Source organism: Apostichopus japonicus, chromosome 14 (assembly GCF_037975245.1).
Source record: "Apostichopus japonicus isolate 1M-3 chromosome 14, ASM3797524v1, whole genome shotgun sequence".
Lineage (NCBI taxonomy): Eukaryota > Metazoa > Echinodermata > Holothuroidea > Aspidochirotida > Stichopodidae > Apostichopus > Apostichopus japonicus.
Window position 1 is genome coordinate 21515073 of NC_092574.1, and position 25878 is coordinate 21540950.

The 25878-nt window shown below is 37.5% G+C and overlaps 1 protein-coding gene across 7 annotated transcripts in view; it reads right to left on the bottom strand.

Annotated features, from left to right (window-relative positions):
* The window catches only part of LOC139980177 (uncharacterized), a 108074-nt gene that overhangs the window by 18234 nt on the left and 63962 nt on the right, over positions 1-25878 (bottom strand). For 6 of the 7 annotated variants that reach the window (XM_071991641.1, XM_071991638.1, XM_071991639.1 and 3 more), the window contains 4 exons: positions 18648-18801; positions 14734-14835; positions 9601-9764; positions 1445-1486 (listed from right to left, as the gene is read on the bottom strand). In XM_071991641.1, the coding sequence (XP_071847742.1) occupies positions 1445-1486; positions 9601-9764; positions 14734-14835; positions 18648-18801 (462 nt within the window). The remainder of the gene's footprint in view (positions 1-1444; positions 1487-9600; positions 9765-14733; positions 14836-18647; positions 18802-25878) is intronic. The other variant, XM_071991637.1, reaches the window with a different exon arrangement.

Consider the following 25878-nt stretch of genomic DNA (forward strand, 5'->3'; position numbering starts at 1 on the left):
TATAACCTCTGCGGACGATTCTGTGGAGAATGATATTCCATACAGCGAACGAGAAATATATAGGCCTACATGATATTTAAGGACATATTATTTAGAATGGTATTATCATTAGAAAATAACCACAACAGACTGAACATAAAGCATCGATCGTTATTTTTTTTTAATATATGCTTGTCGCAATGATATATATATATATATATATATATATATATAATAATAATAATAATAATTATAATGATAATAATATAATGGTATAATGATAATAATAATAACGTATTTCAGTGCAAGCATTTGTGACATGATTTTGATGCAGGTTTTAGCGAGGAGGGTGTGGGGGGGGGGGGGGCTCGATCGCAAAACTGTCAACTGGGTAATATGTCACTCAAAAGAAGATTGTTATTGTTGGAACAAAGACGTAATTGAAAAAAATCGTCAGTATTTAAAGAAACACATTTCATAAGATATCAATATTGCTAACTCTTCCTTCATAGTATATGAGATATGAAAGTTGAATTGTCAAACTAACTATTTATGACCATCATCATTGTTATGGTAGTTTATAAAACCAAATAGCATCTGAAAATGTTACTCGAAAAATCTGCCTTAATTAGAGATGTTGCATTACTAACAATGATAACAATTTATAACAATAATAACTTACAATAACGTCATGTCAAACAAGTCATGAATGGACACGTGAACTCGTTTGTATGGATGTCAATGTCATATATTTATTTTTATCACTTGTACACAAAATGAAAGTATTACTATGAAAAGTGGTACGAATTATAAAAGAAAAGAAATAAAGTCAAAACTATTGACAACAAGTACAAGTATTAAAAAATCAAAATGGTCAAAATGTTTGAAATGTTCTTCGTTACTATTTGAAATGACACTTGACGATAAAACAAACTAATCAAGGACACTGTTGAACGCATTGTAGTATGAGCAGATGTAATAGTATCAAGAATTTATCAAACTAAAATCCCAGAAAAATAGAGAAGAAGTTAATTCGACAAGTTGACTATAGATAATCCTGTTCTATTTCCTTCAGATATAGGCTAAGCTAATGATCTCATTGTAAGCAATGTGGAATAAAACGTGGATTAAGGCATGGATTAAGGTATGTATTAAGGTGTGAATTGTTCATGATAGTGGAGATTTGAGGAGACTGCTAAAATACGATACTGTTACATTATATGCCTAGACTATATATATGTATTATGTATACAGATGTAATTAACATACTAGGCATCAAGTGATAAACTACACGTGCATATAGGTCGATATAATGGCGGCTTTCGAGTATGAAACGGATTATGACAGCTAATACTTTCCATCTTACTTACACTCTCCGGGATATGACATGAGATTTGTAATTAAGGGGTGATCGGGGGGTGAACATGGGGGAGGTGATGGTACAAGAGGCGGTTGATTCACTTACTCTTAGTAACCCACTTCTACATCTTCTCGCTCGCTGGATATCCTGGGTGAAAAGTACATGGCACTATAGGATTGAGATCTAACAATGGCAGAGGCGAGTTTAGATTACACAATAAGCTCGCACGGAGATGGGTGATATGTACCCACAGTTTAATGACGTCATCAACACTGTGAGGGTTCATCAATACTTAATATAGGATAACCTCATCAATTATATTGAAGGATACATTTTAAAGGGACGCTGAAACCTGACTCAATTTCCAGGTGGAGGTGGAGGAGGGGGACTGGGACAGGGACAGGGGGTATAAATGGCCGTACGGAACGATCAAGATACCCCAACGTTATATGGCTATTGTCGTTAATTCTAATACAATGGGATCAAGGAACATGGCTTGATTTGCTAAAAGAAAACAAGAGAACTCCTTCCATAACCGAGTAACATCTTTCAATGATTTTCTATATGTATAGCATTCTGTTGTTATTTTCAACACTGCAGAAAGCCTCTGAAACTATATGTGCATATAGCTTGAAGACAATGCGTTCAGAACGAATAAAGAGAACCGCGAGTGTTTTATAAAGTGTTTATCATTTATATATAGTGTTTATTTATATAGTGGTTCTCGAACGAAGGTACCCCCATGTAACCATGGTGATCTTGATTCATTCATTATTAGAGAGACACGATTCAACGACCAATTCTATTTATTTTTTTATTTTTTATGTCATCTGACCACTCGCCATTCGATCTGTTCTCTGATCACAGCATACCCGTTAACTTCACACAACACATAAAATAGGTATGTAAAGTTCTTTGATCATCACCATGGCTACTTCCGACGCCACAACCAGCACTAAATATATATTGTATTCTGATTGGATCACGATTCACGAAGCAAACACCTAAAGAAGGAACTGTTTGCAAATGCTACCATGCATGGTCACTAGCATTTGCAAACGGTTCCTTGTTAAGCATATACCACAATCATAGTAGCGTAGGCCCATACATCCGCCCAATAGCTCAGCCATCGGGGTGGAGGGGGGGGGGAGTATCCAAAATGTCCATCAGAATGCAGACAAAGTTGGTTTCTTGTCAACGCTCTGCTTAGGCCTACCACAATTTAACAGCATGCCCTACCAGGCCTAGCCTACTTTGTATATATATCAAGCAGTGCTGAAGATGTACAAACTGACAGTAAGTGATGAGACCAAATTATCAATAACTTGAGTTAATCTGGTTGAAGCGGAAGTGTAAGTTATGATACGAATTCAGCTGCTTTATGGAATTTCAGCTTCAGTTATATCATAAATGGTCTCAGCATGTTTACGAGTAACAAGGTTCACCTGTCATCTACATGTTAATAAGCATGCAAACACGTCTGTCTGTTGTGAACGTGTTGAAGGGCACGTGTCAATGGTGTAACTTGGTTTGAAACATGAATGCTGAATAGAGTCTACACCCTCCCTCGAGTTATCAACAATGGTTGACATTAAAGTTCATTAAATGCAACAAAATCGAACTTTGCACATTTCATGCTCTAATTCCTTTCACGGGGTTGGAAATGTCACATTCCGCGACCAGGTGCTTTAAAGAAACAGTCCGGTGACTGCATGGGGTAGATTGCTGTAAGTTTTCAACTTAAGTTTAAAAACAACATCCTCATAGCATCATCTTGCATCGCGCAGATATATTATTTTTTCTCTAAATTTGTTGATATTTTGTAAATGCATCTGGCAACAGAAGGGTGAATGACGTCATCACGTCAATTCAGCTGAGAATGTTTTTGTTTTTCTTTATTGTATATGACTCACTTATTGACAGAGAAATATTTTATTTCTACAAAAAGAAGAAGAAAAAAGAAGAGAAAAAAAGGAGTTGTATTTTGATGAAGTTCTGAATAAGCCTATACAGAGAACCTTGACAGCTAAGCAAAAATGCCAACTATATCATGTTTCAAGGATAGAGCAACAAGGAGATTATAATAGGAAAGTAAAACGTTTTAAAACATTTTCCGATATGGACATCACGGATCACCTAATGTGATCACATTCATGGAAGAATCAAGGATTTAGTCAGACAAACCATTTAATCAAGATATTGAGACAGGGTTTCAAATAATAATGCGTAGTATTGTTCTTTTCCATTAAATTGTCATATGTTTTGTTTGCCACCTGAATATCCCTTGAAAGGATCTGTAACTGACCCCCCCCCCCCAAAAAAAAAAGCCCTGCTAGATATGCTTAAAATGGACACAATGTTTAAAATACTTATAACACACTTATGAAAGCAGTTTCCACCCTGTATTTTGCATTCATAGCTTCAGCGAAACCTTCTGTGTTACGATCGTTACGTCATAATGAAGAAGTGTGTTACGAAATGTCCTGTGTTACTATAGTATTTTCAGTTTATAGAGCAAGCAATTGGGGCACATATAGATAACACGAATAGCGGTAACCCCTGAATTGAGCAAGGTATACCCCCTCCCCCCCCCCACACACACACTGCATTGCGGTACCACCAAACAATGTTTCCTTTGGCTTCACTCTAATGGGGGACACAAACCCAGCCTGCATCTTTGGCTGACCTGACAGCGATCTAAGTGAAGAACAACTCCCAAATTAGTTAAGACTATTTCTTGTTCCGTGTGGGAGTTATGCTAGCTTAAAAGTTCGTGTCTGGGAGATGTCATTTTGTAAATCTGTGATGTCATAGTGCCGCTAGGATCTGGAACCTTTTACCTTCTCTTTGTTTTAATTTTCAGATCTTACCAAGGAAGAATATTACTTGTTGACACTGAAAACCAATACTATCATATTTTTGGTCATTTAAAAAAGTTAAATGTCTTAGATTCAACATTTGCAAAACCCACCTCCATTACAAAATTAAATATGGTAATTAGAACACTGTAACACACGTCACCTAATGATGTCATATTTAGACTTAATCAAGTCGTCAAGTCTTGTGCGATTAGGGAACATTACATCTGTGATATCTCCCACACAGAGTGACATGTTACTTAGCTGTTTGTGGAAGAGTTGCTCATGGCAGTCAACTCTATACCTAACAGATCAGTAATGATGTTTTGGTTGTAGAACTACTGGTCAGAAATAGATTCGACCTCGGCCTACATCTTCGTTCAAGGGTATCAAAAAAAGACCGACACCTACAGCAAAACAGCTTAACACCTTCATATGCAATCTGAAGCAATTAAGTCTTATTGGTTAATCAACTGTAAAAGAAAGTCACAACAAAAGAGTCGATCACACTTGTTTGAGATGTATATCTTTGTTTCACAATTCATCCGTGGGAAACTAGAAAAAGACCCATCAATTTTTGCCCTATACAGTTTTTTTTTTTACTCTTTGTATGCAAAATAGACGATTTTTAACTGAATATACATAACGTAAACAGTAAATAAAGAAACAGGTGCTCAACTGAGTGTTGCCAAAAGATCGATAGCTCATCGATAGAAGAGTGGGTAAGGATGGTCGGTAAGGAATCCCCCACACCTCACCCTACCATACTCCTATCTACCCCATCCCTACTCCTACCCCACCAAACCCCTACCCCACCACTCCTGCAGACCTCAAGTCTCAGTTGTCACGTATCTCTCAATATACGGCTCTGGAAAGGGGTTGCAGTGAAGGGGGTGGTGTAAGAATAATAGGATGTAGGAAGGGAAAGAGGAAGCCGTGAAAATATGTCAAAATGATGACAGGTATACTCTTGAATTAGTGTGTGCCTGAGCCGTAGAGATATTGAGTCGGAGAATTCAAACCATCTACAATTAACGATAATTCGATCTATTTCTCTAATTCTAATTATCTAATTCTCTATTTCTCTAAAAAAAAGTTAATAGTTAACAAAAAGGCCTTTTATGGAGTTATAACAAGGATGGCAATTCCACAGGTGTTTGTTTGTTTGTTAGGGATACAGCTGTATGTTGGGAGTATTACGATAGCAGACATGTCGTCATATGACGTCACACATGTCACGCGCGTATGTATAGCTCAAAGGCTGAGGTGCATTGGTATATGTGACTTCCATGTTACATTGCTTTCGTCAAAATGGCCCAACGAAAAGAAAATTTAGAAAACCCTTTAAGAGAAAATTGTTAGTTTCTCTTCCCACCTCACGTATAACTGACTTGATCTATCGCTGTATTCCCCTGTTAAAAAAAACCTTTATAGGGCAGCTTCGCTCCAGGACTTACGCGGGAGAGTCACGGTGTAATTTCCCGTAACATTACCGTCTACTTTTGCCGACAGCCGAATTCAACACTTGTCATTACTAGAAATCGAGAAGTTTTCACAACAACAGGAAGTTTTGCTTATAACGCTAATACATATATACACACATACTAAGGGGGAAAATGTCATTAAGTTTAGTATTGATGGGTTAGACATGGCAATAAAAACTAATAACACAAAGGAGATAAGGAAATGTATAAGAATAGATCACAAATGCAAAATATTTTGACAAAAAAATGGTACCCTTTTCGAGAGATAGATTTACCAAAAACCCCTTCATCTTCGTTGTAGCCTATAGGCTAGATAGCTAGCCTCTATTTCAGTCATTGAGTGGGAGGGTTGCTTAGCAACACCTCTCGACAGCAACCCTCGATAAAACCGAAAATATTGGGTAGCTCAACATAATGTCGTCTGTAACACTCCAAGGCTTAAAAGCTTTTATCTCTTGATCAAAGTGATAAATCTTGTAAAATAGCTCACTGAATGTATAGCTTAATGATTTCAATTTCTTATGGTCATTTCGCACCATTTAGACTATTTTTTTTTTGGGGGGGGGGGGAGGGGCTTCATATACCTAACGAGTTTTGTCTTTATCGACTACAGTCAGTCTGACCATGGAGGTAGAACAGATTTACCGCCATGGTCTGAAAGCTCTTTTATAGACTTTCTGTCAACTGCATAAATACGGTGAACTATAAAGAACACTGCAAAACGAACTTATTTCGTCTTTAAAATCTCGAAATTTCGACTACTACTTGAATGGCTTTACCATGTTCTATATGAACCATAATTATATCATGCCGCCACCATTTTTGGCATTTCGCTTAAAAGTACGGGGGCAAAAACATATCAATTGGTTAACAGTAATTAAATATTGAAATAACCCCATAATCAGAACATTGATTGAAAGGCACTAAATACTTGTCATATTTTTCATTCGTGTCTCTTTTAACGCAATCGTATTTAGCTGACCTAATAACGTGACCTGTGCAAGAAACGAAACAGCGGGGGGGGGGGGGGGTGTGAAAGAAACAAAACTCCATTAACTTCTTGAAACATTTGAAGATAACGTACAAAAACGCACATTATTGCAACGGTATAACCTTTGTGGGTATTGGCATTTTCAGCGATTATTCAGCCATAGCTTCAGATATACACTATATATGACATGTCCTAAAATAGCAGAATAATACCGACAATTATGCAAAAGTTAAGATATCAATATTAGAGAAGACGAGATTTTGACAATGGGAAAATTGTCACGTCAAGCTGTGTACGCAATATGATATAGGACATTGTCATAACTTGTTCGCTGTTCAAGAATTGAAGTATCGATTATTTTTAGCGGGTAGGTATATTTATGTCGATTTGTTTTATGAATTTGTTGTTATTCTTTCCAACATTATTGATCCCATAACAAGTCATATCATCAGTGTTTCGTCATCAAGTTTTATTTCGAATAGTGAAGAAAATGACGAAAAGTTTGCAAATTTTGGATCCGATTTGTAATTCCGTGCGTGGACATGATCAATATGAATCTGAAAATGACTTTGACTGATGAAATTTTTAGATTTGTAGAGGGGAATCAATGGGTATACATTACTCGCTAATAAAAAAAAACATCAGCCGGAGTGTCATGTCATCAATTCATATTTAATTTTAAATAATTCTCTGTATATTTTTGGCACAATTGGCGATCAAACCCAAAAGCTGTTTCCAACGCCATATACTGGGTCTACGTGGAGAATAGTCAACTAAGCGTATAACCTTATTAAAACTAATGGGATAAGCTCCCAACACGGTGACTTGTGAAGAAGGCACATACACAGGATTTTCCATAAGTTGAGACATTTGCTAAAAAACAAATGTGGACAATTTTTAGCCTTGAACACCGCCCTGGAGAAGAGGTCGATTTGTATAACATTAACGGTGTTTAGATCAGGCGCGTAGCGAGGAATTTGCCAAGGGAGAGGCGAAGCCTGTAGGCAAACCATCTAAGCGTAGCGCCAATATGAGTTGGCGCGAAGCGTACAAGAAAATTTTGGCCGAAAATGCCTCCCAGATCGCTGGAAATGGCACTTCCCAGGCCTTGTAAGTTGCATCTAAGCATTTTCTATTTTGAAATTACTAGCGATATCATAAAACAATACAAAAAATATGCTGGGGGGGGCGGTCGTCCCATTCGCCCCCCCTGGCTACGCGCCTGGTTTAGATGCAAAGCGGTGTGTTATCTGGCAACCATATCAATTTTTTTGTTGATTTTTGACGCAGCATGAATTACCACTGTCTACTCCTCAAATTGTACTCATATTTGTACTCATACCGAAGTCATTTCTTGTACTCTACTCATATCGCTGTCCTCGTGTACATGCACCTGGTTTTTACTACATGAAGAACACTGCTATCCTAACTACAAAACAACGAAACTACTATACTAATTACAAAACAACTAATTACTATATGCAGAACACTGCTATACTAACTACAAAACAACGAAACTACTATACTAATTACAAAACAACTAACTTCAATACAGATTCTCGATACATCTTACATTTGATTCCTTTTCTTGATACTGTATAACTGGAACCACTTTACTTCACAACAACAACGTCAACCGTGCAGTCATTCTTATATTTCTTATATATTTTTTTTCCATCTCAACACAGCGCCAGAGCATGAACATTTCGTGACAAATTTAAATGACATCAGGAGGAGACTTTCTTTTGTAAGGTTCCATCAAATTAAATTAATGTCGACAATTTACAATTTACTTGAAGACAATCTTCAGTAGATCTCATTTGATGGCAGAAAATGACAGAAAGTTTTACAAGTAAGAAGAGGAACCGAGTAACCTGGCATACTTGTACACAAACATGGAACTTGATGAGATAGTAGTAGTAGTGATTCCACGGCCAAGTATTGCTGACGAAGGTCTCAGAGGGTCCGAAAATTCCAATATATATATATTGTGTAAAAGTAAGTGGGCCTGACGTTTCGATCCTAGCAGGATCTACTTCAGAGGCTATCTAGTGGATAAGTAGTTTCGACAGTTTTTTAAAATATTTATATATTTTCTGAAACGATACTCATTAATTGTCAATTATGAGTCGTATCTTATTTCTCTGCTTTTGTCTAATAACTATACGCTTTCACTTCAAGTGGAAACAATTGAAATCAATGACCTAATCAAACTCCCAATCAAATCAACAGAGTTATGTTAACAACAAAGACAGTCGATATGTCATATTAAAGATGCTTTACCTTGTTAGCATTATTGCAACACAACGGTTATATGGAGTAAAGTTACCAACCGTACCAAATAGCAAATTTTACAATGCTGCCCTCACATCAAGTTGTCCGGCTAAAAAAAGTACTCTTCAAGAAAATTCAGCCAAGAAAGAAAGAGAGACCGAACACTAAAAGACTAAAAACGAACAGCTACATAAACACTATTACCGTATGACCCATGATCGTGTATTAATTGAAGTGGGATATCGCGTCTCAGAAATATGCAGTTGACGAGAATAGATTCTATATACGCATGAGTTTGGCCAAAACGCCCGAGAAGCGTATACTGAGTTAACTATATAATCGAAGACACCCAAATTCAAATTATCTACATACAGGAAGTATACCCTCAGGTTATGTTCTTGTCTGTGAGCGATATATGCAAGGAAATGTGTTCGTTTGTTTATGTAAAATGCACTTTCCATAGGATATTATCACCGCAATTAAGCATGACTATGATAACAAAGTTGTTTAAGAAATCAGTCTCATAAATATTCATGACATCCGTTTGACGTAGTTTGCCTTTTTGCCTTGTAGGCGTGTCGGAGGATTGACTCAATCACATATTTCGTGGTGAGGGGGGGGGGGGGGGGCGAGCTAAGGTTTTGGTGAACTTACGTGTAATGACCTGGAGCTTTTTCGACGCGTCTGCAGACCAACTGAGAGAGCTAGATCTAAGCTTTCTCTCCTCTCACGTGACTTGTGAGCTTCAATCTGTCGCAGGTCTTGGTCATTCTGCAAACATTTCTCGATTGGAATGCCAAAGATCAGAGGAGAATTATCTGAAAGAAAAGTGATAGCGAAATAAAAAAGTTGCAGTTTATGGAAAAATCTACATGTTTAAGTAAGTGTCCTGTATTGGTATACATTTGATTGTCAGTTGTCACAAAAATTTGCAATATCTACAGAAGTCTTAATCCAAAAAAAGATAATTGATTTAGCTTAGACACCCTGCATGTAAAACTGTGGAATTAACCACAAAGGGTGAAAACGACTCAAAAAAGGTTCTTCAAGTTCTTTCGACTTTCTTCTCTGATATGGAGATCAAAGTTTACAACTTCCAGCTATGAAACTGTATCCGATCATTGTAGGACTTACAAAGGATTTAACGAAATTTTAAGATTTAATAAAACAAATTATGATAAACATTGATCGATCTTCAATGTTGAAAACATTTTTACGTTTCTGAGATGCGATGCGTTAGTTTCGATAGGTACATTGCGCAATAATTAATGACGTCATACACAGGCAAGACATCAAATCTGTCTTTGCTTTCAATGATGCATTATGGGAGCTCTTCGCGATTAGCTTATCATGTTAAAATAACATCTCACCAAAACGTGATCTATTTACCAAGGGTGTACGTAATCGTTTCTATCTCAAAGGAAAAACAAAAATCAGCTGCTGGTATAGGCCATGTATGACGTCACAGATTATTGCGCAATTCCCTAATCTAAATTATAGTTAATGAATTAAAATATCTCAATAAAAACACACACTATGACGTTTAGAATTGGATGAACATGCGTCGCTTTCACATGCCAAAATATCAGAACTCGTATGCACCCTCATATATCGAACAGTAACGGGCGATTTAACCAAAATAATAAAAAGGCAAAAACATTTGTTTCATTACTCCTCTTGAAAGTCGCCGTTTGATAAATCACATAACCCTGCGTTCTGTGCTTCTACACATTTACCGTCTGCTTGATAATTTCCACACGAAGTGAAGGTAATAAATACGTTTTGTCGAGAAATGTGAGATACGGTATATATAGTATGAGGAAAGTAGGCTTTTACATTGGAGGGAAGTAAACGTTACACACTGTCGAAATGTATATGTAATATGATTCCTGAACATTATGAGAAAGCGACAAAAAAAGAAGAAGCATCCGCAAGAGAGATAAAAAAAAACTTGATAACGAAAGCTGGTATATATAACCGGCATTCACTCAAGGACAGGAATGTTAACGTGGTCATGTTCAATTATTCAATTCAGGAAGTTTTCCATTCGAATTACTAATATTGCTTAATTTCCCAACGGGATCTGTGCATTTGAGTTCTCAAGATCATATTTCCTGACAATTTCTGCACGTAGCATAATGACATCTATTAATATATTATTATTATTATTATATATTTTTGAGGTGGAAAGGGGGGTCGAGGGGATCATCGGAGGTGACTGATCATCGCCATGTCACAAACGTTCTTTTTCTAGGAGCTTTACTCTCACCCTGCACCCCTTTACTTTTTGCATCACGGCCAAACAACTTTGACAGTTAGGCTATACCAAGACACATTCTCAGTTGTGAAAAGACATATGCATGGAAATGAAACCTTTTGTTTGAAATTTGGTAAATTTGGAATTGCTGCAGTATTTTATTTCCGCTTGCTTTTACTAATTGTTACAGACGAACTGTGACGCGACGAGACAAACAAACAGTGGGTATCGCGCCACAAATCAGAGCAGGTATAATATCGCTTTATGGATAATAATACAAGTCTTTATCTTTATAATATTCCATAAACGGGTTGCGAAGAGTTTGGGACGGGGAGGTGTAAGGGAATCTAGGATGCACGTAGATAATAATGTAACTAAAGCGGTGTTGATAGGCAGAGGTGTTCGTCAGGGTGACACATTATCAACCAAAGATCTTCACCTCAGCAAAGGAAGAGGTGTTTAGGAAGTCAAACCTAGGGGAGAGGGTTTACCGTTTTAACATTAATGGTGAAATGCTGACTGATCTACGATGCGCAGATGATGTAGCCTTGACAACAAAATCCGTCAAGGCAATGGAAGAACAGTTCAGTGTGTTAAAGAGAGAGAGAGAGAGAGAGTCAATTTATTGGGCTACAAATGTATAAAGGAAAGGCAAAGTTTAAGACCAATGTTGATGCTAATGAAAGTACAGAGGTAGACTACCACCGCCTGGAAGACTCGAACACTACAGATACCTTGGCCAAATACCGAAACCGGAGTAACACACGACGAAGTATGAAGCAAAATAAAGTCAGGATGGAGAAGTCTCGGTATATACAGAGATATTCTAACAGACAATAAGGTACGTGATGTCACTATATGAAACAGGATGTACAACCAGTGCGTGCTAACCACGATGACATATGGAGCGGAAACTTGGACTACGACCATGGAGATTGAGCAACAAATTATAATAACAAACACGAAGAACATTAGAACAATGGAAAGAGAATTGCCACATCTTAACTTTGAGGGATAGAGTTAAACACAGGGAAATCAGAAGGAAGACAAAAGTAAAATATGCCATTGTCAAAATCAAAGAATTAAAATGGAGATGGGCTGGGCATATTGCAAGATCCCAATATACTCCCACCCCGATCATTGGAAATATAATTCATGGGGTCAGCAATAACACAAACATTGCATGAATCTTTACCTATTTTTGACAAAGTTTTACAAGCTTTTACAATTTTTGTTTCAAATTTAAAAATTGTACAAAATTGTACAAATTTACATATTTCCTTAAAGGAAAGGAAAATGTTATCTCTTCGTAGGCCTATCATGAACAGCGCCCTCGCAAGGACCCCTCCCCTCCGCCAAATTGAAATGGTCTCTATATAGTACAACATAAATCAAACTTGAGCTAACATGGTAAATTGGGTACCCTGGACGTGAAGTGCACGGTTAATTTTCAAACTATTCGGCGTTCCACACTTGAAGCGATGCGGCTGTTTAATTTTGTTCTATAACAGTCCAATATCATATTTGTGGCAACATCTTAAGATTTCAAGTATAGACTTGAGGTAATTGGAATGACCTGATCCATTTGACTCAATATTTACACTCGATAAGGGGAAAAATTGAAGACGATTGGATAAAAAATAAATACTTGATGACGTCATGCAGTCCTTCTAGAATTTCAAGAATTCTCTATACATTAAAAACGTCTGAATACGTACAAATTACGACGTCTATAAAACTGACTTCCATTTAAACTTAATAACTTATATGATCTTGTATAGAAACCTCCTGTACTTAACCATAAATTATCTGCGACAGAACATGATCACTGCCCTGATCACTGCCCTGGACAAAATTAAAATACCTTCTTGCAAATGAAGTCAAACAACCTGACGCCAGAGCGTCGAGAATGAAGCTAACACTTGTTGTTCGAGAATAGATCGTTTCTCCGTCTCCACTTTCGCGCAAGTCATGGAGGCGAGCATTCAGTGATTTTTGGCATCAGTGAAATACAAGCAACAACGTTCTAAATAACAGTTGTGTTGCCTTTTTTCCCCGTATAATTTAAGATCGCATAACTTTCTAAATATAAATCTTGAACAGAATTTGTACTTAACCAAATTGAGGTTAATTTGTCAACCAGCTTAAAGCTTTCCGAGATCCTAATAGCTCCGAATCTCCCTTTTCTTATCTTTTTTTCTTTTCTGTTTTTTGTCCGTCGTGAACTAATTTACTAATGAAGTAAATGCGGCCTTTACCAAGTTAACAGTTACGTATATCTCTTTCATCATTGGTCCGCAGGCGGACGACGCAATTCGCTATGGTTGCAAGTTGTTATAGAAGGAAGGAATAAGATAAATGGACAGTTTCGTAGATGCTTGGACTCACCCTTAAAGCAGTCACCAAGGTAGCCTTCTATAGTTTCTTTTACCGAAACTACCTGGCACTTCTAAGAATCAGATTAAAAAGCCAGTTATTTTCAGCAAATGGATGTTATATAGTGCAAGGTTTAAAAGATATTTTCAGAAAGAAAAAACGGGTTATTTCTTCTTTAATCGAATGAAACTTCACTGACCAGTCGTAGCCTGCGAACGGCATTGCTATTTGGCATTTTTTGTTAGTTTCGAAATATCATCGAAAATTGTAGCAAAATCAAATGGCTGCTTTAAGTCTCATTTCGCAAAAACGACCCCCGGATAACGAAACTTTTGCGTTTGACAGTTTTATTGTGTAAAAATAAATATCACTTCCATGTAAAGGGAGGAAGGCAAATATATTGGAAAGCTGGTGACGGGGAAAACAAACACATACATGTATTGCTGTATGCCACACGACTCATGATGACGTCATCGGGACATAGGGACATTACTCTCTTATATTGATGGAGACTATATCGAATTAAGAAAAAATATACGAAGTCCTGCAGATGACAAAAGGAAAAGGAACATATGCTAAGAAATCCTGACTTCAATAGATGTCATGGAAGACCTGACGTGATAAACTGTCCACACGTTCAAGTCCACAGAGAAAGACTGACAAGATATATATGATCAAAGAGAAACTACTTATTACGTTTGTATGGAGCGATAATGTGCGTCAGTGTTACCAACGGTAAAAATCTGAATCAAAATAGACTGATTTAAGAGACTAACGTTGTTTGATAATTTACAACGAGCTTCCTTAAACTTGACTAATCATTAGTTCGATTTTAAAATACCAGGCCAGGAATCGGGTCCAAAATGTAGGCTGTGGCCAGCCCAGGGGTGTATCAAGACTTACAGAGAGAGGGAAGGGGCACTGCTTTTCTAAGAGGCAGGCAGCCTCTATTTTCTAAAGGAAAAAAAAACAAAAAAATATTTTTCCTGATTTTTGCTGCCCTTTGCAGATGATTAGCTTGGACAACAACATCCAACAACATCTGACTACGCAGAATGCAGTTTCAACACTGCAATTTAGTAACAAGATTGTGTGTGTGTATGCATGAGGCAAGTTGATTAACTTATCCCAAACTAGACTGGAAAATTACAAACCTTTTGAATCTTTGCTCTCTCGCCAGCTATCAAAAAAGTTAGTAGCCTTATTCCTTCCTCCTTTGAGCAAGCCTCCTTTCTTCTTTTTCAGTTCTGAAAGATCTGTAAAATGCAAAAGTATAAGGAGAAAACGAGTCAAAAAGAGAGGCGGAAAAAAGAGATAAGAAGGAAGAAAAGAAGGGAAAGAAAAGAAACAGCATATTAGAAAAGCTTAATTTATTTAGCGGAACTCATCTCATATATAGAACTAAAGTTAGGAGGTGGGCTGCAAATGATCTGGATTACCATGACAACAGATCTAGGCTCTGAATAGTAGTAAGCATAGATTATAGGGCGATACACGAACACTGTGTGTGATGCACATAATGAACCTCTCTTGATCGACTTGTCAATTAGGAATAGATACTCCAATAGTGCAAAAAAGGAAGCCATATTGATTGTGACAAGAGGACCTTACAGGAATTAGATCGTGTCACGTGACCCATGCATGGACGACAAGAAACACCGTAGTAACTATAGGAAAGTTCTACTACAAGACTTCTAAAAACAAGATGTGGTAAGATGAGTAGTATAAGTTTGTTACGATGGTGGAAAACCATTTATAAGTGTTTTTGTGCAAGTCTTGGTTCTTTCAAGAATGTACAGGTGGTCTGTTTATATAGCAGTGCCTGACGAATGTTGGGGAGGTGGATAAGGCAGGGTCAGTTAGGGCTCCCTGCATGGGAGTACATGGGGGCATTTTCAGAATAACACTAATGAAACCTGAAGAAGACAACAAGGTGCGCAGTGAAATAAATATCCCGAGGACAAAAATGCCCGACGTGCTGGTGGTCCCTTCTCCTGCGGCCACTATATATAATCCATACTTTCGTTTTTTACTATACAGTTGAAGTTAAAACAATTGTCCCGACTGTCCAATCGATATGTATATATGTAAAAGGATGCCCCCCCCCGCCCCCTCACTCCCACCCACATATTACTCACAAATCGAGCCGCAACGTCCCACTAAGGTTAAGAAACCATACAGTTTACAATATGTGCGTTAAATAGTTATAGTGATCGTTGTGCAGGCTATTAAAGTCTGTCACCGTAATGAGAGCGGATTTAGACGTCATTACTCAGCCGTTTCAATATGTGAGTCGCTATGTGTCTGGTCTAAAAGAGTTACATTGGAAATCATTGCCATTCACCGCCGACACATTGTCATTAATTGATAGAGTATTACTATACTGATTTACCAGAATAATTACTTTATGCCAAATGTTGTTGATTATTATCTCAAGAAGAGACAGCCTCGGGTGTAAAACGAGATAATGAGCCCTTTAGTGTAATTACTTTTTCCACCCTTCTCTCTTTATCTTGATTAAACATATTTCAAATTCTATAAAATGTGACGAAGGAACTTTCTTTCATTTATTTTTTATGTTCGTTCTTCTCTCGAGCTTGAGTTCGGAGAATGGAAGTGTATCTGTGTATAGAGTGCATAAGCAGTAATTGGGCTACCCATTGCAAAATTACTTTCTTCGAGATTCAACGAAAACATTCAAAACGACTCATATTCAAGTCTATCATGTAATGAATCGGAGAGAAGATTCCTTTTACCTCTCGCAAACCAGGCTAGACGCTGCTGCATTATGAAAGAGTCGTGTAGGACACTCCTTTGAGATTTATCATAGTACACAAGTATTCAAGTGTTGAGCACAAAGTCATCTGGCTTTCCATTGACACGATCTCATCGGACACGTTTTTGCCAGGTTTTTTTTTTTTTGGTTGGTTGGTTCGATACTAATTAACAACAATCGATTTGCGTCCTCACACTTTTCCCGTTCTGAGAACGTCTATATACTTGATAAGGAGGAGAGCAGACGATAACTCTATATGAATATACATGGTATGTCGCGTATACTAGACTATAGTGGATATTATGTAGTGACGTATATATAGGGAGCTCTGATAAAAATGTTCATGGCTGCAGAAAACGGGCAGGATTTGGGGAATCGTGCATACATGCACGGAAATTGTCTAGTTTTGTAGATGAAAGTTGCCAAATATCGACTGCTTTATCTCAAAATGTGTACCCCTTCCTATTCGTCCAAATTTCGACTTCTAATGTAAAGTAAATTCCAAACTTTTCAATCTCCACAAATCTCCCTCAATAATGTGGAGTGCATCTTTTCTTTTAGAAAAGTGAGAGGGTAGAAAAATACTCCTGACCCATCCATCCCGACTCCCCCCCCCCCCGGTTCCTACGCAGATACCATATGCTCCCCTTCGTTTCGGTGTTGCCGAGTATCGACGGACTCGTTTGAAGCGACTTGTAATAACCGCTGGCAATCTATTGTCTAAAGTTTAGCATTGTCATAATCCACAGCAAACATTAATATTTTACAAGCAACCTATTGTCCTAATGGTATCATGTCTGCCAACCTGGGCATTAGGAGCGATCGTCACGTTTTTATAAAGCATTTTATTGAGGTGAATGCAGTCAATTTTCATCATATACTGTTATTACGAATGCGTGTATAAGAAAAATACCGTTTGCAAATACAACTGATCAAATTTGTCAAAATATCAAATAATCATGAATTCCCTTCGATTTTCTTTTCTTTTCCTTTTTGATTTCACTTTGGGATTTTAATGTAAAGATAAGAAGGATAACCACAGTGTCGCCCGTAATTAACGGGAGTCGAACTCAATAACACCATTAATCGCACTCGAACGCTCGTGTGTATTAATTGCATTCCAACACAAGAATATATTGTAAACGAAAGTCCATTAAAGGTTGATTCAAATTATTACAAATTGCCATACACGACTCATTCCAGTCTGTATGCGGCCTAAAACAAGACAATCTCATGCATGCGGGCAGAGTTGCTTATTGTCAAATTAGCCCTACTGTTTTTACATATATGATTAAATTATTCTTAATTGCAGCCTGCTTATCAGACGTCAACTCTAGTTAGTGCGTGCAATCAAATCGGTAATACGAAATGATCGTTACGATGAGAAAGTGACATAAATTAACGTTGAAAGAGTGCAGTTTACGCGTAGAATAATAAACTATATTGGGAAGATGATGTAATCCGATTCCTCGCGTTATTAACAACCATCAGTGTTGTGCTTCAAAATATGCTAGAATGTTAAATAATGGTCACTCATTTCTCGAATTTCGATATTAATTTTGACTTCCAGCCCCCATCGCATTTTAACTTCACTGAGAAAAGAGATTGTCCAGAACGAGCTAATTAACTAAACGAATAAATTTAAATGACATTTTGCATGTTCGGAAACTCCAGAAAAATGAAATTGAAAACGTCTAGCTATTTTTAGAAAGGTAAACGGTTAATAATTTGAAGAAAATATTGATGAAACCGTGCTTAATGCCTATAAACAGTGCTGGATTGATCGGGGGGGGGGGCAACATGGGCAATTGCACCGGGCACCCCTGCCAGAGGTACCCCCTCTATACAAAATATTATAATGTATGATATAATCATATATAAATACCTTACTTTATTTAATTTTATTATAAAACAAATTTAAATACAAATTTGTACTTTGTCTCACCCAAAAAACAAAAAAAATCTACTTGGAGTTTTGCTGGCATGTATTTACAGTCATGTATACATGTAAATACTTCAGATATTTAACTCATTTAACCTTTCTATGTATGTATAATTTGTCAGTTCCAATTACAGGCAATAAAGTGACTTTGATGTATAAATTTGGTCATTTGTTGTGTATTTCAAGTTCTGTGTACGAGGGGCCCACAGAAACTTAAGTGCCCCCAATCTTCATCCGACACTGCCTATAGACATAACCCCCCCCCCCCCCCAACAAACACACCCACCTTACCAGCCTTTCCACCCAACCCTGTCATCCGTTTTGTGAAATTTGTTGACAAACAAACCTACCACGTGGTATATTGACTGGACCAAGATTCAACTGCTGTAGCTTCTGTTGTGCGACGATTTTCAAGTGGCGGCGCTCTACATCTGACAGATGAATAAGAGCTTTCGGAGACAACTGTAACCTTCGACCTTTAGTACTCTCCCAAACACCATTACCCTAGAAAAGACAAGAAATCAATTAGATGAAAATTATTAAATTATTGAGGAGGGCTGTAAAGGTGGACAGAGGTATATTATAACATATTTAGAAACCTTTTTACGAGGAAGGGCCAACTTTGCAACATATTTGTCAAATGGAACAGGTAGCTGCTGATCTGCCAATCCCCTAGTTGGAATCATCGATAATCGATAAAAATGTTATTGTGGTTATTGTGTTATTGTGGTTAAGGAAATTCCTATAGAAACACAATGGCTACGTTTTACACCAGGTACTTTTCCACTGACCGCTGCAGACACGTGGTATATAAGTGCAGTAATGAGTAATCGATACTTAAGGTACCCTTGGGAAGCAAGAAAACAAGAAAGCAATTTGGTAAAGACCCCTTTAGGTATATTTCCGTTTTAGGTCAGTAGTTTAGACAAGATGATTATGACTTTGATATTCAACTTTAATAATATAAATTGAAGCTAATGAAGACAAGAGGATGTGGTAATACTTCCGTTAAACCAAAAAGAACCGGAATTCTAATTATCTGTTTAATTATTTGTTTCTAAGCAAACAATGGATATATGACTCCATATGCAGATGTGATCATCATTTGCATACATTTACACCGTATCGTATAGCGCCATTCTACAGGAAGCACTTTGAACTAGTTAAAACCAGCAAGTGATTACAGCTTCCTGATCATAACCGATATGCACAATGCATTTCAGCGAACGAAATTTTCCAACGATGAGAAATGAAAAATTGTATAATAAACTTGCTCTGTGTCAACTAAATCACCCAATATTGTTTCATAAAATGTTATTTTAAATTAAAAGTGGAAGATACATTTGTTTTAGTGAATCAAATTCATTTAACTCGAGTATAACACATATATAGATTTATGCACTATATCCGCAGTTCTGTTATATTATAAATAACAAGATTCCATAATATATAGCGTGACATACCAATTGGTACAAAAAAAAATTCTAAAAAAAAATTCAGGCCACTTGGTGACATATGTTGATGACAGAGTGCAAGATGCTTACAAATTAACGATGTAATTACAAATATAAATTGTTAATTCTAACATGTATGTGTTAAAAATATTCAGAAATTAGTCTATTGTTTTAATTAATTAATCAAACTGAGTGATACGATTAAACAAACCTTTGTACTCTAGGGTAAAACAACGTTAATATTTCTCAACAATTTATATTACTAAACCGCGTTAATGTAACATTTTGTTATCATGCAAAGGTCAGACACTGCCAGGCAAGACGATTGTCTAGCCTAACAGATTAAATGTATACACGGCGCTTGTGCTAACCAAAAGTGCATGACGCTTGTAAAACGTGAGCCGCTCGCATGTACGTCAGGTGGTCACGTGTTTTGCACCTACGTGCATTTATCGTCACTGTTTTTAAGTGAATTCTTATTGAAACCTGTCACGTTAGATGACGGTGTAAACCGCCGTCCCTGCTTGAAACTGTCAGCTTTATTCTTGTGACCATAACAGTCATCATTTTCACATTGTATCCCCAACGGGCAATCCTGCGCTAATCAAACCAAATCTATGGAGTCACTTCAGACGAAAGCAGACGGTAAAGTATATAGTACCACTAAACTGTAAGGTGGCTACGCGGAACTGTTCTTGAACTTAACTGGAAAGCCACGAATCTTATTTGCATCAAAACAGTTTGACAGAGAAAGGAACATAATCCTTTTGGTATTCAAAGAGGAAGACAAAAGGTAAAATAGGCTGCACAACGACTATGAGTATTTTAAATTCCCAATTGTGTGAAGGCCTTAACTTCAAAGGAGGTGGGAATTGAACCAAACGCAATCTATCGATCAAATCTTTGATAGCTGGAATATATTATGTACAGTTGAATTAGGCCTCATGTCCACACCGCTCTAAGATTGATAACAGTTATTAAAGTCAATCGTGTATGACGTAATTAATCACATGACAAGATCAACTCACGCCAACAGGACTACATTGTGATATATAGCAACGTTATTACAAGACGCCGTAAGGCAGACGCCGAAACGGACACTCTTCTATACGTGAAGAAATCATTCCGTTAGTGCATATAGCTATAGCACGAGCTATACAGCATTTATGAGGAGCAACAAAACACAATAAAACTGATTGGTATTTTTTTGTTAAAGTTTGAGAACGATAGATCATGCATAAGAAATTTAACGTTATTGTGTACAGGGTTATGATAGGACAGCAATTCGAAAAAGGAGGAAGGCGGCATTAAATTTACTTAATAGGGAACAATTTTGGGGTAGAATCCTAGGTGTATAGGCTAATTAGTAGCGATTTTACTCAAGCATTGGTCCAGATATGACTACAACTGCGGAACATTTAATACGACTCCGTCAATATATATCAATATATATATATATATCAATATATATGGTACACTCTTACAAATTGTAGTCCCCGAAAAATAAAGGTGCCTGCAATTGGTTCTTGGATATTTTCAGCAGATCTTGTAAATATAATACAAAATCAATTTTCTCCTTAATTGATTTTATTCATTTTTTTGGCGGGAAACCTCAGGCATATATGATAGATCCCATACTTTTCGAATTATTTGGTAACTTCGGTAAACTTGGGTAAATTATGTCGATAAAGGTATTGGTGATTTAATAAATTATCTACATTCACTCACCAATTAATTCATTAGTCATGAAATGAAACAGAAATAGATTTATAGAAAATTTATGTACATCGTTCTCACTTTTAACCTGTTTTATAGAACACGAATCTGCTCTTAACAGGATATGAGGCTTGCGTATTTAAGTACAGAACCCAGTTGCAGCGAGACCACCTCAAGAGGCGGAAGGGAACGCCCTCTCCTCCGCCTCACATCCCCCCCCCCCCCATCCCCGCATCTCTCCCTCAGATATTTAGGGTATACGTTTAATGGTATCGTTCATTATATATACTATGCTATTGTGTTTATAAATACCGTACTTTGGCATACAAAGGGATTTGCTTGCACCCTCGATTGAGAGCATTCCTTTTTCCCCCTTGCTTCCCTTGCTTGCACCTTCGACAAATTTGCTTCTTGGACAAATAAAATGCCACAAAACCTGCCTAGGTTAATGAATCTAGAGGTCATAGAATTCATTAAAGAAACTCGGGAGGCTCCCGTTCTCACAATTGTATAACAAGGCTATATCCTCGTCACGTATAGAGAGTAGACTATGCCTGAAACACTTTCATTTATCTGTTGTTCCCGTCTTTTCGATTAAAGGGTATTTTGTCATTTAAATCTTCTACTATAATAGGGGCCTGTATATACATGATAAGGGGGTCCATCGCAACGTGCTGTCAAACTGGTGGACACGGGATTTCAGATTTATTCATGGTCTCCTAAACAGCAATCGATATCAACTTTAATTGCTGACGATGATTGGGATGCTATGAGGCGTAATAAACGAATTCGAATAAATGGCTTTTGTTGAGCGATGACAGGACCGATGGTGGGAAGGTTTGATTCCCTAATAAATCCTTGTGAATAGCTTTATATACAACAAGGCCTACTCAAACAGTCATCAATTATGGGAATGGGACTTAACAAGGCGACAGAAGCCGGTGGTCTAACTGAGAAAAGTACTTTAAAAAGATAAAAGATTAAAGTATCGAAAATCCGGTAAAATATTACCCATTCAATTCTCTGCAGATTTTTTTTTTTTTTTTACGTCTAGGAAATTAAAGACTGTAGTGAAACCGAGGGAAGTGAATAGAGGAAACGTATTGGGTGGATTAGGGGAGGGGGAACAAGCGTAAATACCCCCAGACTGATTTAGGTAGGGGCATGGCTCTTTATGGAAGGGTCCTAAGTGGATCCAGAATTGATAAAAGAAGGGTGTGACTCTAGGGTAGTTGATACTGTCTCACATATATGTGCAGGGATGTGTGGGGGGGGGTCATCCCTCATCCCTCAGGAAAATCAATAAAAGTTAAGTCGTCGAATGATACATTCTGAGGTGTATATTTACACTACAAATGACGTCAATAACATTAGGTGTAAACAATGAGGTAGTGTATACAAGGTAGTGTATAAACACATGCTTCGCTATATACTATTTTTTTACTGAATTTTTGTGGGAGGTTACCAAGGAGGAGGGTGTACACAACTACATTTCCATCACGGGATCCGAGCCTAAGGTCCTGTGAACAAAGGCGTGGTATAATTCTTCCCCAGTTGAATGTAAAAGAAAACCAACCGGAATATTCACCCTACCCCCACCCCACCCCACTGACTGACGATGGAGGTGAGGAGGGGTGCGTACAGCCCGGCCACCGCAACAACAACTAAGTTTCATTTGATATATTCTTGTAACTGAATGTCACTACTTGAAATTATTCCTTTGAATTTTACGAGCTCTCACTCACTAAAATAGAGCATCAGTAATCATGTGTTAGGTAAACTCTGGTACACGGTGGTATCATTGTATGTATACCTACCTATACAAACGGCAAATGTAAACCTTTCCATAGCCTGGGGGTAAAATATCCATGCATTCACCGAGTAAATAATGTCTAGCTTGTTTATACTATGTACCTCAGAAGTAACGGGGGTAATAGAGCTTTAGCTTGTCTGTAAGTGGATTAGTTTTCTCAGGTCACTCTGTCTTAAAGACCCCTGTTATGCTCACAACATTGACGGAAGCTACTTCAATGGTCATACTCAATCATAAGCCCTGCGAGGGGAAGATTTTTGTTACGTAATTTCGCGTCATCTTTTGACCCCAAATGACCTTTGACCTTATAGATAAGTACAACCATGGAGCTATAAACTCTGTTTATAGTTCCATGGTACAGTACAATATTTAAGTCCCATCGTCGGTTGCTCAATGAATCAAGTTTAATCAAAGACAAACAGTCACTCTGGGAGCAGTAAGCTTTTGACCCCTATGACCCTCAGATGACATTTGACCTACTCTTTGTTGATGGAATTATCGCCCCCCCCCCCCCAATGTATATGATACAGGTTCATCAAGCCATGAAGCAAAAACTGTTTTAGCTCCATGATCAAGCGCAGCAAATTCGGCAAAAGACATAAGAGTATAACCTTTCAACCATTGCTATCGGACGAACGGACGGACAGATCGACCGACGCATTACGATGGCAATAGCTCTACTAGTTTATACAAACGTTTCGCGAAGATCATTTGCACTTTTTTTCCATATTTATAGCCTATTTGAAATGTAATTTCCTCCTTGTTTAAATGAATGAGCTTCAAATTAAAAAAGCTTACGGCTACACTCAAAGTTACAATCAACTTTTTACAAAAAAACCAAATGTTTATAGCAATGACCATTAAGACTTGGGTATAAACAGACGCTTTTAGGGAAAAAGACACTCTACTTGAATAATAGTTGACTACTATATTATATCGTCGATTAATATATATACTTCATGTTGTGTGCAGTGGTACCATATGGTATATAACTATAACTATATATATATATATATATATATATATATATATATATATATATATTCATTTGCCTTTGTTGCTTACCTCCATTTCATTTAACAGTCTGTTCAAAGTATGTCTTATGAGATCCGGCTTTAGGAATAACAAATGACTTCGAGTTGGTTAGCATCATGTTTGATCTCTAGAGTAAGGCAAATATGTCACCAAAACAGGACTAGTATTGTTCGATACAGGTGACAAACGCCTACTGTGGAATTACGACCTTCCTTACCGGTTTCGAACCTCTGGACATACAATCAGTGTCCATAGTCTATAGTGGTTAGGGTGTCCGCATATTAAGCGGGAAGCCCGGGTTCGAATCCCGGTGGAGGCTGGAAGTTTTTTCACTGTTCTGGATTTTCCAACTCACTACAATTTTAATTATATAAACATAAATATATATTTATATATAGCCTATATATAAGATCTTTTTCGCGTACCATTCTGCAGCTTAGAGACAAGATGAATAATTGGGAAAGTCGCGCTAATCGAATAGCGGCTAAAAGTTGCAGTGAGGTACTGTATAGGCTTAGGACTTACGCACGCCTAGCTACTGTATACATAATAACCTAACACGGATGTTTATTGTATTTATACGATCATCCAAGTGTCAGAAATGTAGATATATATATATATATAAGTGAAGTATCCTAACAACACTTCTGTAAGACAGTTAAGACTTCCTCGCTTTATGGCCTACTATAGCTTACCATATAGCCATTTTCAGTAAGATGTTATGACTAGCGAGTGACTGACAAGTGACGTCACACCTCATTCGCCCACCATATACGAAGAGAAATATGTACCCTTCGATCCCCCACTTAGAACTAGGTCTATGCCCGTGTGAAGGACATGGCAACTCAGACATTTCGCCTGAGAACAGCATGATACCCCACAAGATTCTAATTTCCTTGAAAATGATGTAGGTTCCAGAAGTTAACCCATCAAACGCTTGCAAAGCCCATGCATGAAACCTCTTCAGTTGGATTTACATTATTTAGTGGAGCAGAGGCTGTTTATGTTGGGAGAACAACGGGGAACTGGAATTTCCATTAAGAAGAACTTACGATATCAACACTATTGACAGGACGGAGATGGTTGAGTGGGAAGTAAACACACTCGATACTTTTCAAGTAGGGTCTGCTGGATTTGAGTACTCTCAGTTCTGTAAATGACGTCCTGAATTATCAACGTATAGCTGGTTTCTATTGACAGATAACAAGAAAGCAACCTACTGCAGAAGGTGGACGGACTTTAAATAGCTGCTTGTGAATGTTGGATAAAGCGGTCAATCGCTTAACAGTCTGCATGTATACGCAATCCAGGGAAAGGGAAGCTGTGGCCCGGGAATGACGTCATGACGTATTCGTTCGTACAACAGCCTTAAACTAAGTAGTTCCGCGAGAAACTACAAACATTGACAATTTTCACTAAGCTATGTTTTTCCCTGCACTCGTATATAGATAAACATTATAACCTAATATATACAATGGGGGGACAATAAACTGGAAGAACTGAAATAGGCAGAACGTCGGAATCTGGAGGGGCGAGTGAGGGTTGGGGTTGGGTTTGGAGGAG